The sequence below is a fragment of the Heloderma suspectum genome, chromosome 16 (genome assembly GCF_057233095.1).
Source record: "Heloderma suspectum isolate Gila_16-S chromosome 16, 16-S_ref, whole genome shotgun sequence".
NCBI lineage: Eukaryota > Metazoa > Chordata > Lepidosauria > Squamata > Helodermatidae > Heloderma > Heloderma suspectum.
Genome location: NC_139473.1, coordinates 1,652,824 through 1,666,785, shown reverse-complemented (window position 1 = coordinate 1,666,785; position 13,962 = coordinate 1,652,824). Strand labels below are relative to the sequence as shown.

Genomic DNA, 13,962 nt, shown 5'->3' with positions numbered 1-13,962 from the left:
AAAATGCTTCCCAATGAATTAGAGACCTCCTCCTCCTCCTCCTCCTTATTGGCTTCAATATTTAATTCGGGGGTGGGGAACCTCTTGCTCTCCAGATCAGCCTTCCCCAACCTGGTGCCCTCCAGATGTGGTTGGACTACAACTCCCATTATCCCTTTGGCTATGTGTCTGAAACTGATGGGAGTTGTAGTACAGCACATCCAGAGGGCACGTGGTTGGGGAAGGCTGCTCTAGCGGTCTTGGACTCCAACACCCATCAGCCCCAGCTAGCATGGCCACTGGCCGTGGATGATGGGAATTGTTGTCCAGCACCATTTGGGGGCCACAGGATCCCCTGCCCCTGGTCTAATTGATCAGTTAGATCAGGCTTTCCCAACACGGTGATGTGTTGTATACAAGGCTGAGTTAAATTAAGGAGGCTTACCTTGGAGTAAGCACCATTGAACCCAAGGGGACTTACCTCTGAGTAAACATGGGTGAGATTCAGCTGTAAGTGCTTAAAAGAAATGGAATCTGTTTATCTAGCCGATTAACCAATGGGAACATTGCAGCGCGTGTTGCTAGTCCTATGAGAGGCTGGATGGATCCGTTCACTCAGGAGGGTTCCGCGAACGTCCCTCCAAGCGGCTTCCGACAGGCGCGGCGACTTTATCCGCGCTGCGCTGATGCGGCGTGCGCTGTGCTTTGCAACCTTAGGCAAGCAAGCCAAGCCTGACGTTTGGGGGTGAGGGGCGGGGGAGACGAGGGCCACAGGATGGAACTGGGCAGAGGCAGGACTTGGGGTGAGTTGCACGGTGTGTAGGGCGCGGGGATCAGGAGGGGCCCAAGGCGGCTCAGAAAAGGTGGGCCCTGAGGAGCGAAGTCCAGGCAGTCGGGGTGGTGCCGTGCCCCCTTCCTTGGAGAGCTAGGAGCGGGAGAGGGAGGATCCTCTGCTGCCTGGGCCTGGGGAAGGATGTTGGTGCAGCAGAACTTCTGAACGGGGTGGGATCTGGAATGGTGGCCAGTCCCTTCAGAGCGGGCAGCTCCCGCGCTGCCGTCAGGGCAGGGAGTGCCTCCCTTTTCCAGTGGTGTCACGCTCGTCGTGGGGGCCCCCATAGCCACACCCCAAAGGAGAGTCCAAAAGTGCAGGCGGCTGGCTTGGTCCGTTCTAGCAGTTTCCATAAGAAGGAAAGGAGAGCTGTGCTGGACCAGACCAGGGTCCATCTCAGCCAGCGTTCTGATAACACAGTGGCCGGCCAGCTGCCCCAATGGGAAGCCCACAAGCAGGACACAAGCGCAACAGCGCCCTCCCACCCATGTTCCCCAGCCAGTGGTGCACATAGGCTCTCTGCTTCTGGTGCTGGAGGCAGCACATAGCCATCAGGACTAGTACCAATGGATAGCCTGCTCCTCCGTGGATTTGCCCGAGCCCCTTTTAATGCCATCCAAATAGGCGGCCATCGCGACATCTCGTGGAGGCAAATTCCATAGTTTCACTCTCTGCGGTGGGAAGGAGCCCTCCCTTTCATCTGTCCTGAATCTCCCACCCGTCAGCTTCAGGGGATGATTCCATCTCCACCAGAAGCGAGACTTCTGTAGAGCCAGCGGGTCCTGATGGCCCTCTGCAGACCAAGCCACCCCCAAATACCTGGCGTCACGACAGGGAGCGATGCAGTGCTGCCGAGAAAACCCATTTCCCCCCGGCAACTGCGAGAACTGCGGCTTAGCTCAGGGGGGCAGGGGCTTCTGAAAGGGGTGGCAGAGACGTCCACATCCCTGCCGTGAAAATACCCTGGCACTGTGTCCCTGCCAGCCCTGGGGCCGCCACAGCAGCCCGGCTTGCGGCCCAGGTGTGGGCTTTGGGCGAGCCGGCCTTTCTGCTTCCTCCCGCCAGGTTTGGATGGGCTGTCGGAGCGCTGCGCCCAGTACAAGAAGGACGGCGCGGACTTTGCCAAGTGGCGCTGCGTGCTGAAGATCAGCAGCAACACGCCCTCCTCCCTGGCCATCATGGAGAACGCCAACGTCCTGGCCCGCTATGCCAGCATCTGCCAGCAGGTGACGCACAGCCGGCACTGCGCATCTGGGTTGGCAGTGCGGTGCTAGCCGTGCGCATCATGCTCTGAGCGGGCGGGGGGCATGCACGTCTTATGTAGCCAGTGTGCTTCCAGATCAGGACACCCAGCTCCCTCAAAGCTCCCTTAATGCTCCTTTCCACCGCAGAATGGCATCGTGCCCATCGTGGAGCCGGAGATCTTACCTGACGGGGAGCACGATCTGAAGCGCTGCCAGTATGTGACCGAGAAGGTGAGGGCTGTTGCGGGGGGGGGGTGAGCGGAGGTGGTGGGCCGCCCACATTCTTGAGGAAGTGAAAGTGCTGCCAATGGAAGGGGGGGCATGGACACTGTCTTACTTACTTTCCCTCCAGAAAACGCTTCTGTCCTACGTCCTCGGCAGTTTAGAAACGGACGTGGCTTAATCTGCACTATCAAGGCCTATTTTGCAGGGGAATTGTACATTTCCTTAAAGTTCACAGCAGCCTCAGCCCCTCCAGGGTCCTGGCTTTTGGACGTCCCCCCCCCCCCCCCGTTCTGAAAGATTGAAATGCCTCTCCTGTGGCTGAGTTTCTGGCATTAAGAGCTTTGAGCTACAACAGACTGGTGTTTTTGGTCCCACTGCCCTTTCCTTCAGCCCACCACTGGGATGCGGCCCCCAGGAGCTTCTCCAAAACTGAATTCAGCCCTTAGGCTGAAAGAGGCTCAACACCCCGGGTGTTGCCCTCTGAAGCATTCACGAAAATGCCAAGTCCCCATTAGCCTTCCTTGAGGGGAAACAGTATTAGAAGAAGGCCCGACTGAGTGAAAGGAAATAGTTTTGCACGTATTTTCTTTCCACGTTCCTTTTTATGCCATTTCTGTTTTTATTGTAAACCTTGTAAATGTGACTCGATTTGCAACATTAAAAAGAAAAAAACCCGGATGGATATAACCACTTGCGGACCAAGATGACCGTCTGATGCTCCAAGGCTATTTCTGAAGTGCAGAGGAAGGCACGGTCCATGTGGGGAGGTGTTTTGCCGCAGAGCTGGCTCCGTTTGGGGGGAGGATTTGGGGCACACGCTGCGCTAACGGGGGCACGGCTACGCAGGCTTCCGACCTCCGCGCCTCACGCCGGTTTCCAGGTGCTGGCTGCCGTGTACAAGGCACTGAGCGACCACCACGTCTACCTGGAAGGCACGCTGCTGAAGCCCAACATGGTGACCCCTGGCCACGCCTGCCTCACCAAGTACAGCCCCGAGGAGATCGCCATGGCGACGGTGACGGCACTGCGTCGCACTGTGCCACCCGCTGTTCCAGGTATGGTACCTCCCCCGCCACCCGCCAGTCCTCAGACGTCCACCCTAGCTGGGACATCAAATCAGTGTGGGCACCAAGCCACGAGTGCCGTCAGATTGTTTTCAAAGCACAGTGGCAGATAGAATAATAATGGATTTTGACCTCGTTTATCTTCCTATTTTCCTCCCCGGAAGCTATTCCCGCACCCGCTGCCTCCCGGCATGGCGCGTATCCTTTTTCATGCGGTATAAAAGGAAAATGCCAAAGTTGATCTCCCTAACAAAGAGCAGTTTGTCCAGTTGTTGCGCTTAGGGGAAACTTTCCCTTTCTTTGGGGGATCCATTACTGGGGTGTACCAGATCTCTCCGCAAATGGGGCCTTCCAGACGTGTTGGACTGCATCTCCCAATAGCTGTGCTGGCTGGGAATACTGGGAGTCGCAGTCCAACACGCCTGGAAGGCCCCAGTTAGGGTAAGGCTGGGATGGAGTAATATGTAATTGCACATTTTAAAATATTTGTCTGGTCTGGCTTTTAGTTATAATTGACAGACCCACGTTTTTAGAATTTATAGCATTTATACGTGGCCTTACCCGCTAAGCTTTGTAGTAACGGGCAACTTCACATGGAACAGATTGGGAAAATGCACATTCTGGTCACGACAAAGAGGTAACATTTCTAGATACCCTAAACCAGCCTTCCCCAACCCCAGTGCCATCTGGATGTCTAGGACTTCAACTCCCATCATCCCCAGCTAGCATAGCCAACAAGCAGGGTGTACGACTATGTAGGACCCATAAGATATCATCAAGGATATTGTTGAGTTGGAAAAGATGCAGAAAAGGACAACTAAAATGATCAAGGGGCCAGAACATCTCCCCTATGAGGAAAGGTGACAAAGTTTGGGGCTCATTGGCTTAGAAAAAAGGGGACTGAGGGGAGTCATGATCAGTGTGTACAAAATTATGCACGATGCAGAGAAAGTGGATAGGTAGACGTTTTTCTTCCTCTCTCACAATACCAGAACCCAACCAGGTCATCCCAGAGGCTGACTGGGGGGGAGATTCAGGACAGACAGAAGGAAGGACTTCTTCACACAGAGCAGAGTTAAACTGTGGAACTCACTGCCACAGGAAGTTGTGATCACCACCGGTTTGGACAGCTTTTAAAGGGGATTGGACAAAGTCATGGAGGAAGATAAGGCTGTCAACGGCTACCAGTCCTGATGACTATATGCTACCTCCAGTATCAGACACAGTATGCTGGGGGACACAAGCAGGCGGGTGCTGTTGCACTCATGTCCTACTTGTGGGCTTCCCATCGGGGCATCTGTTCCCACTGTGGAAACAAAATGCTGGATGAGATGGACCTTTGGCCAGACCAGCAGGGCTCTTGTGATACTCTTAAGTTCTTAGACCCAGCGTGGGGCATGGAAGGCGAAATTCTTATTCAGCGATCTTTGATGGAGTGTGCATTTCAGGGGTGAAGCCAAGGCGGTGACTTCAGTTCCTCCCTTTCCCCCACCCGCTCCTGCAGGCGTCACCTTCCTGTCGGGCGGGCAGAGCGAGGAGGAGGCTTCCATCAATCTCAACGCCATCAACAACTGCCCGCTGCCCCGACCGTGGGCTCTGACCTTCTCCTATGGCCGGGCCTTGCAGGCTTCGGCACTCAACGCCTGGCGGGGCCAACGGGAGAACGAGAACTCGGCCACCGAGGAGTTTGTCAAGCGTGCCGAGGTAAACACTGCAGAGGAAGGAGGAGGGTTTCTTTCCACACCCCTCTAGAGCGGTGGAGCCTGGGTTGGGCATCGAAAGGTTCTTCCTTCAGGCGAAGGGGCCGTAGCTCAGGGGCTGAGCCCCCGCTTTGCCTACGGAGGGTCCCAGGTTTGATCTCCGGGTAGGGCAGGGAAAGAAACCCTGGAGAACCATGCCAGTCAGTGCAGACAATATTGAGCTAAATGGACCAAGGATCTGATTCAGTACAAGATCGTTTCCTCTGTTCCTATATAAATCAGCCCTTTATTCAGAGCCATGAGGACTAGAGTCTTACTTTACGTTTAGGGGAGGGGCCACAGCTCAGTGATGGAGCCCTTGCCTTGCATGCAGAAGGTCCTTGGTTCGATTCCTGGCATCTGTAGGTAGGGCTGGGAAAACTCCTGCCTGAAGCCCTGGAGAGCCGCTGCCAGTCAGCGTCGACAGTGCTGGGCTAGATGGACCCAGGGTCTGACTCAGGATAAGGCAGCGTCCCGGGTTCCTGCATACATCCGTCTTTTACTCAGAACCGTGAGGACTAGAATCTTTAGTTTGAAAGGCGAAGAGCTATAGCTTAGTGGTGGAGCTCTTGCTTTGCAGCCAGAAGGTCCCCGATTCAATCCCCGGCATCTCCAGGTAGGGCTAGGAAAGAACCCTGCCTGAAACCTTGGGGAGCCGCTGCCCATCTGTGCGGACAATGCTGGGTTGGATGGACCAAGGCTCTGACTCTTCATAAGGCAGCTTCCAAGGTTCCCTTCTTTGTCTTCTAGGTGAACGGCCTGGCGGCTCTCGGCAACTACGAAGGCAGTGGTGATGATTCCGGTGCCGCCGGGCAATCTCTCTACGTAGCCAACCATGCCTACTGAAGCCCTCCCTGGTTCGGAGCGGCCTCCCACACCAGGCCAGCTTTCAGCCCCCCCAACTGATGGGACCTCCCACTCTGCTACCTTCCATACCAACCACACCAGTCACCCCCAGCTTCTTACTACTGTAGCCGTGACAGGAGACTTAGTAGCCACGGAGTGTCCAGCACCAGAGGCAATGCGCAAGCAAGAGGAAGGAGGAGGGTCCAGTTTGGGTGGCATCCTGCAACAGGAGGGGATGATATCACAAGGCCTCCGTCACAGGGTCCTTGTGAGGATGTCTGAGCCATGGAAGCGCTTTCAGACGCGCTAGGAAGATTCAGAGGATGTCACCTGAACCTAGGGGCTGCAGGCGGAAGCAGGGAGGGCGCAGGGTGTGGGACAGCACACAGAAGAAGGCATGTGGGGTGAATCCATCGCATGGGGGTCTGCTGTGCACACTGTATAGGAAAGCTTTTAGGCTGGCAGGAGGCCCCCTGTGTGGGAGAGCTCTGGTCACCTTGCCAGCACTTCATTGCCCATCCCTGCCTGCCCACCCACCCACAGTTCGCGTATTTGGGTCGTCTGTCCCCCCCGAGCCCCACGTATGGCTCTGCACTTCAATGTGAGCTGTAGCTTTGTGGCGCCGCTCTCCCTGCCCCATAGTAGCCAAACCACGGTGACGTCGGCACGAGACGCATGAGTCACCGATGGGCAGGCAGCCAGTTATCGCCGTATGCGCGCGCGTGTGTGTGAGCGTGTGCCATGTGCTCTGTATACACCTGATGTACCAAATAGTCCCATAACTAATAAAACAATAGAGGAGCGAAGTGATACCTATAGATATTTTCTTCATTGGCTTTTTCATCATTTTCGTGCAATTTGAAAAATAACAGTGCCTTATCAGTAGGGGCCCCCAAATCCACAAGCTGTGGCAAGTGCCTCTCTGCCTGATGGTATTTGAGTTGCTAAAAAGAGAGATTCAGCATAAGTTAAAACAGGGGAGGACAACTCATGGGCCTCCAGATATTTTGGCCTAGGACTCCCAGCAGCCCAGCTTGCATAGCCAATGGTGAGGGGTCTTGGGAGTTGTAGGCCAAAATGTCTGGCGGGCCACAAGTTACCCCCAGCCCTGAGTTAGATGCAGGTTTATTGGACTGAGAGCTGTGTCCGGAACGAGGCAGGACAAATCCAACCCCCACCCCCAGAAAAGCATATTGATTAAATCGGGTGGCCAATGTCCCCCATTAGCCATGTACAGAAAGCACCAATCAATGCACAGGGCAAATGGCAGTCCACGAAGCCAGAAAGAAACTGCAGCACTTGCCCTGGGCACAGCCCTGTGGATAAGGGGCCTGCTGAGAGAATCCAGAGGAGTCCCCTGCAAAGGGGTTGAGGACCCCTGTGGGAACGATGCCCACACGGATGATTCCCACACCACTGCCTCGAATACATCGACGCTGCTGCCTCTGCTGAGGGCAGCCACCGTTTTCTAGGGGAGAGGAGCTGGGGGCATGCGTGCAGCCAGGGAGAATGCAACTTGCCACAGCTGGCAACGTCGTGAGCTTCCCATTAGCAATGCAGTGGGAAGTCGGTGCCATGGGTTCAAGTCCCCCCCCGGGGGTAATGCAGATGAGGACTCTGCAAGGCAAAGCCTGTCAACCTGGGGTGGGGGGTTGTTGGAGGGCAATTACGATTTCAGGCGGGGCAAGGCGAAGATGCAGCCTGGTCTCTCTAGGTCCTCTGCTACAGCAGAGGATGGAAACTGTAGTCTGAAATAGACCTGTTAGACTGCTCCATTGCAGTCCGAGGGGCCACGAACCACAGGGTGGCTTCCTTCCCAGCTGGACTCAGCTGTGCCCTTCTTTCCCTTGCCACGCAGATGGTCCCACGAGCACCAAGAGGCCACGATCGAGAAGCTCATTCGGTTCCTGCAGGACCGCTCATCCCGGGGTTCCTCCGCCGGTTTGGAGAACAGCCTGGACTGCGCCCCCTCTCTGGGGCAGACCTAGGGCCTGGGAGGAAACGCCCCGACTGCTCTTGGCAGAGTGGGGGAAGGGGGATGGGGGGACGGAGGGCAGCCCGTCTCTCCTGAGCCTCCCCTGCTCTGCCACATAAACGGGGAGGCCTAGAACACCCCCAGCTCTGCTATTGCAGGCTCAAGAGCCACCACACGCTTGCCCTCTGCTGGTCTCCTCTGGGATGGGCCAGTTCGGGAGTGTGCAAGAATCCCTGGAGAAATGGGCCCCTGAAGCAGGGCAGCCCATTCCTCCTTGCCACTGCCTTTCACCTGAAACTCTTAACCCTTCCAGTGCCTGAGCAGAATGTCTAAATCAACTTAGGGGCTCTTTAGAGTTTGCCTTCTGTTAAAATATTTACCCATTTTTTGGCTACCATAATTTCCCTACCAGGAAAGGCTAACCTATCCAGTGGGGGCTTTTTTAGTGGAGTCAACGTAGAGGTTTAGGGATGGATGGCTAGATCTTGTTCCCCTTGTCAGACTTCCCAGCAAAATGGGCTGGCAGGAGTTTCCAGGCGAGCCAAAGGAAGGACTTTTTCAGGCAAGGCAGAATTCCCGTGAGAATCTGCTGCCATGGGAAGTGCTGAAGCCCCTGGTCTATTAGGTGGCTGTAAAAGGGGCAGCCAGATTCACAGTGGTGGGTGAGGTTTGGCAACAGCTGCTAGTCATGATGGTTAAATGGTTCCTCCATGTTCAGGAGTCACATATCTCCAATTGTCAGATGCTGAGGATGAGGAAGAGGTGATGAGCATTTTGTGTTCTGTTGATAAGGCCAATGCTCTTTTGGGCTGCATTCATAGAAGCAAACCCCGGGAAGTACTAGTTCCCCTCTACTCAGCACTGGTTAGGCCTCATCTGGAGTACTGTGTCCAGTTCTGGGCACCACACTTTAAGAAGGATGCAGACAAGCTGGGGAGGGTTCAGAGGAGGGCAACAAAGATGATCAGGGGACTGGAAACAAAGCCCTATGAAGAGAGACTGAAAGAACTGGGCCTGTTTAGCCTTGAGAAGAGGAGACTGAGGGGAGATAGGATAGCGCTCTTCAAGTACTTGAAAGGTTGTCCCAGAGAGGAAGGCCAGCATCTCTTCTCGATCATCCCAGAGTGCAGGACACAGAATCATGGCCTCAAGTGACAGGAAGCCAGATTCCGGCTGAACATCAGGAAAAGCTTCCTGACTGTTAAAGCAATATGACCATGGAACCCATTCCCTAGGGCGGCGGTGGGCTCTCCCACACTGGAAGCGTTCAAGACGAGGCTGGACAGCCACCTGTCAGGGATGCTCTGCCTTGGATTCCTGCACTGAGCAGGGGGTTGGACTCGAGGGTCTAGTAGGCCCCTCCCAACACTACTATTCTATGAATTTTCCAGGGGTACCTCGCTGTCTGAAAAGACTGGCTTAGAACTGACAGACTGAGGGTCTAATCCAGCCAAGCCATGCTTACACCCCTTCCAACCCTATGATTCTATGAGATCTGTGAGGCCAAGTGTTGCCCCACTTCTGAGATTTCCATTAGGGCCTCCGTTTGATCACTGGGGGAAACAGGGCACTCGACTAGATAGGCAACCCGGTGCCCGGAGGCTGTCAATAAAAGGCAAATTGCATGTTGGAGATCATCAGAGAAGGAAATGAAAATAAAACTGCTGATATCATAATGCCTTTGTACAAAGTGTAGTCAAACGCGTACCCTGGATGTTAGGAAAGCTGATTTTCATAAACTCAGAACAATGATCAGTAAGGTCCCATGGCAAGCGATGCTAGCGAGAAAAGGAGTCCAAGATGGGTGGGAGCTTTTAAAAAAGGAAATTCTCAAGGCACAATCACAAACAATTCCAACAAGAAGAAAAGATGGAAGACAACAGAAGAAGCCAATGTGGCTTCACAAAAAACTTAGGGATGACCTGAAAACAAAAAAGGACACATATAGGAAGAGGAAAGAACGCCAAGCAACAAAGGAAGAGTACAGGCAGGTAGCACAGAATTGCAGGGATGTTGTCAGGAAGGCTAAAGCTGAGGACGAGCTGAGGTTAGCGAGGGATGCTAAAAACCACAAAAAGGCTTTCTTCAGCTACTTGCATAGTAAAAGGCAGAGGAAAGAAATGGTGGTTCAGCTATTAAATAAGGATGGCAAAACGATAACAGATGACAAAGAAAAGGCAGAGGTGCTCAATTCCTACTTTGGCTCAGTCTTCTCCCAAAAGAGGGTCTATGACTCCCCTGGCAAAGGCAAAGTACAGGCTGAAGGGGCAGGATTGCAGCTTGAGATCGACAGGCATATGGTCAAGGAACACCTCATTACTTTGAATGAGTTCAAATCTCCAGGGCCAGATGAACTGCATCCTCGAGTCATAAAGGAACTGGCAGAAGAACTCTCAGAACCGCTGTCTATTCTCTTTGAGAAATCATGGAGGACGGGGGAAGTGCCAGATGACTGGAGGAGGGCTAATGTTGTCCCTGTCTTCAAAAAGGGTAAAAAGGAGGAACCTGGGAACTACAGACCAGTCAGTCTGACATCAATCCCTGGGAAAATTCTGGAGCAGATGATAAAGCAATCCATCTGGAAGCACCTTGACAACAATGCTGTGATTACTCGAAGCCAACATGGATTTGTCAAAAACAAGTCCTGCCAGACAAATCTGATCTCATTTTTTGATCAAGTCACCTCCCTTGTAGACTGTGGGAATGCTGTGGACATCATATACCTCGACTTCAGCAAAGCTTTCGACAAAGTGCCCCATGATATCCTGATGAGCAAACTAGCTCAAAGTGGGCTAGATGAAACAACGGTCCGGTGGATCCACAGTTGGCTACAGAATCGGACTCAAAGAGTGCTTATCAATTGGACCTACTCAAACTGGGGAGAGGTAACGAGTGGGGTACCGCAGGGCTCAGTCCTGGGCCCAGTGCTCTTCAACATTGTTATTAATGACTTGGAGGAGGAGGTGCAGGGAATGCTGATCCAATTTGCAGATGACACCAAATTGGGCGGGATAGCTAATACTTTGGAAGACAGAAACAAAATTCAAAGTGATCTGGATAGACTGGAGTGCTGGGCAGAAAACAACAGAATGACATTTAATAGGGACAAATGCCAAGTTCTGCACCTAGGAAAAAGAAACCAAATGCACAGTTACAAGATGGGGGATATGTGGCTCAACCACACTACGAGCGAGAAGGATCTTGGAATTGTTGTCCATCACAAGCTGAATATGAGCCAACAATGTGATGTGGCTGCAAAAAAGGCAAATGCTATTTGGGTCTGCATTCATAGAAGCGTCGCTTCCAAATCCCGGGAAGTACTAGTTCCCCTCTACTCAGCACTGGTTAGGCCTCATCTGGAGTACTGTGTCCAGTTCTGGGCACCACCCTTTAAGAAGGATGCAGACAAACTGGAGAGGGTTCAGAGGAGGGCAACAAAGATGATCAGGGGACTGGAAACAAAGCCCTATGAAGAGAGACTGAAAGAACTGGGCATGTTTAGCCTTGAGAAGAGAAGACTGAGGGGAGATATGATAGCGCTCTTCAAGTCCTTGAAAGGTTGTCACAGACAGGAAGGCCAGGATCTCTTCTCCATCATCCCAGAGTGCAGGACATGGAATAATGGGCTCAAGTGACAGGAAGCCAGATTCCGGCTGAACATCAGGAAAAACTTCCTGACTGTAAAAGCAATACGACAATGGAACCAATTACCTGGGGAGGCGGTGGGCTCTCCCACACTGGAGGCCTTCAAGACGAGGCTGGACAGCCATTTGTCAGGGATGCTCTGACCTGGATTCCTGCATTGAGCAGGGGGTTGGCCTCGATGGCCTTGTAGGCCCCTTCCAACCCTACTATTCTATTCTATTCTATTCTATTCTATTCTATTCTATTCTAAATCTATGATGTGGCCACACTTGGAATGCTGCATACAGTTCTGGTCACCGCTCCTCCCAAAGGATATGGTGGAGTTGGACAAGGTGCAGGAAAGGGCAGCCCAAATGAGGGGAGACATGACAGAGAGGCACAGATTTATGTCTGGTGTGGAGGTAGTGGATAAGGAGAGGTTTTTCTCCTTCTCATAGTACTAGAACCCACCGGGGATCCTCCCATGAAACTGATGTGTGGGGGATTCAGGACAGATCGAAGGAAGGGCTTCTTCACACAGCACAGGGTTGAACACAGGGATTCACTACTCCAACATCCCCCCCCCCCGCACCATTCTGCTTCAACACCCCCACCTCATCCTTACCCCCTGCCCAGCACCAGGGAGCTGGAACAGGAGCAGCAGCAGAGGCAGAACCAGCCAAGTCTAGTGATGCCTCCACCCAGCCTCTCTCTTGCCCGGGTCTTTAATTTCTTGCGCTGCTGGCTTTTACCACTCCTGCCCAGCCCTTCCTACCTGCAGGACTGTGGGTTTCATCAGTGAGCTTGGAAGGGTTGGGAGGAAATGGAAAATGGGTTGGAGTATCAATTATTCAGGCGCCCAAATTATGGTCTCCTGAATTTATTTATTATTTTCTTAAAAATATTTATTGGCTGCCTTTCAGGGCAAAAGCCCTCTCAAGGTGCATCTAGCAATGAAACACATAAAACCGATATAATATTAAGAGTGATATTAAGAGCCAGTGTGGTGTAGTGGCAAGAGTGTTAGACTGGGAGTCGGGAGATCCGGGTTCTAGTCCCCACTCAGCCATGGAAGCTCACTGGGTGACTTTGGGCCAGTCACAGACTTTCAGCCCAACCCACCTCACAGGGTTGTTGTTGTGGGGATAAAATGAAGAGGAGGAGGATTATGTACGCCGCTTGGGTTCCTTACAGAGGAAAAAAGGCAGGATAGAAATGTAATAAATAAATAAATAACACAATAAAACAGTAAGAACACAATAAAAATGGCACTAAAAACAGCAACAGCCCCTATTATATCAGGAGAAGCCCAGAGTAAAATAATGTTTTCAGGGCCTTCTAAAAAGCCTACAATTATGGTGCCTGGCGGACCCTCGATGGCAACTTATTCCAGACGTTTGGGGCCACTTCAGAGAAGACCCTGTCACATGTGGTCACCCACCTAGCTATTCTCACAGGAGAGCAAATGAGGAAAGCCTCTCTTGCTGATCTTCGTATGGGCAGGATGATATGGATGAAGACAGTCCTTCAAGTAATTTGGTCCCAAATTACTTGTTCAAGGCTTTAAAGGTCAAAACCAGCACTTTCAATTGTGCTGGGAAATACACCGGTAGCCAGTGCGGCTGACACAGTATGGGAGTTACATGATCAAATCGCCTCACCCCCACCAACATTCGGACAGTTGTATTCTGCACCAGCTGAAGCTTCGGAACTGTCTTCAAGGCAGCCCCATGTACAACACGTTGCAGGAGTCCAGCTCGGACGCCACTGGGTGCATGGATAACTGAGGCCAGGTCCGTCCTCTTCAGATAGGGCCGCAGTGGGCGCGCAGAGCAAGCGGGAAGGTTCCCTCTGGATTTCCCCTGTATCTTCGGAGTCCGAGGCTGGGGCAGCAGATGGAATCTTTAAACAGAGGGGGAGAGAGAGCAGCAAGGAGTACGGGTGGAACATGGACCCAAGGGGATGATAGGAGTTGCAGTCCCACATCTCCACAGGGTACTAGGCTGGGGAAGGCTGCCTTAGCGCAAGTCCCATTGAAGTAAGTATTGAGTTCAGTGGGGTTTATTCACAGCTTGCGTTGCAGGGATTTCAGGTTGAATACTTTTATTAGTCTTCAACTTTCTGGTCAACATTCGGAAATGCATGTTTTGACCTGCTAAATCCGATGGACCTCAAGCCACGTGCTGCTGCACGGCCCTTTCCGCCAGCTACGAAAGCAACGGGTTAAAAAAAAAAGCAGCCCCCTCCCCTCTCGCAGTCTTTTGTCCCCTCTCCTGTGCGGTACTGAAGACGGGCGCCTCTGGGTATTTTTCCCATTGGTCGATTTTTGCTGTCGCTCCGTCCTAGAGCGGAGCAGGATAGGCTATCTTGTGTTTGTCTTTGCTTATTGGCTAGAATAGGTCCCGCCTTATCAGCGTGCCCGACCCTAGGACTGGCA

General features: G+C 52.8%; 1 protein-coding gene across 5 annotated transcripts in view; it reads left to right on the top strand.

Annotated features, from left to right (window-relative positions):
- Positions 1 to 6,745, top strand: part of ALDOC (aldolase, fructose-bisphosphate C) — a 49,709-nt gene extending 42,964 nt beyond the window's left edge. For 4 of the 5 annotated variants that reach the window (XM_084823279.1, XM_084823277.1, XM_084823281.1 and 1 more), the window contains 5 exons: positions 1,874 to 2,034; positions 2,200 to 2,283; positions 3,158 to 3,332; positions 4,846 to 5,045; positions 5,831 to 6,745. In XM_084823279.1, coding sequence (XP_084679405.1) covers positions 1,874 to 2,034; positions 2,200 to 2,283; positions 3,158 to 3,332; positions 4,846 to 5,045; positions 5,831 to 5,926 — 716 coding nt within the window. In that variant the 3' untranslated portion in view covers positions 5,927 to 6,745. Of the gene's footprint in view, positions 1 to 1,873; positions 2,035 to 2,199; positions 2,284 to 2,404; positions 2,501 to 3,157; positions 3,333 to 4,845; positions 5,046 to 5,830 lie in introns of those variants that run through there. The other variant, XM_084823270.1, reaches the window with a different exon arrangement.
- The last annotated feature ends 7,217 nt before the right edge of the window (positions 6,746 to 13,962 follow it).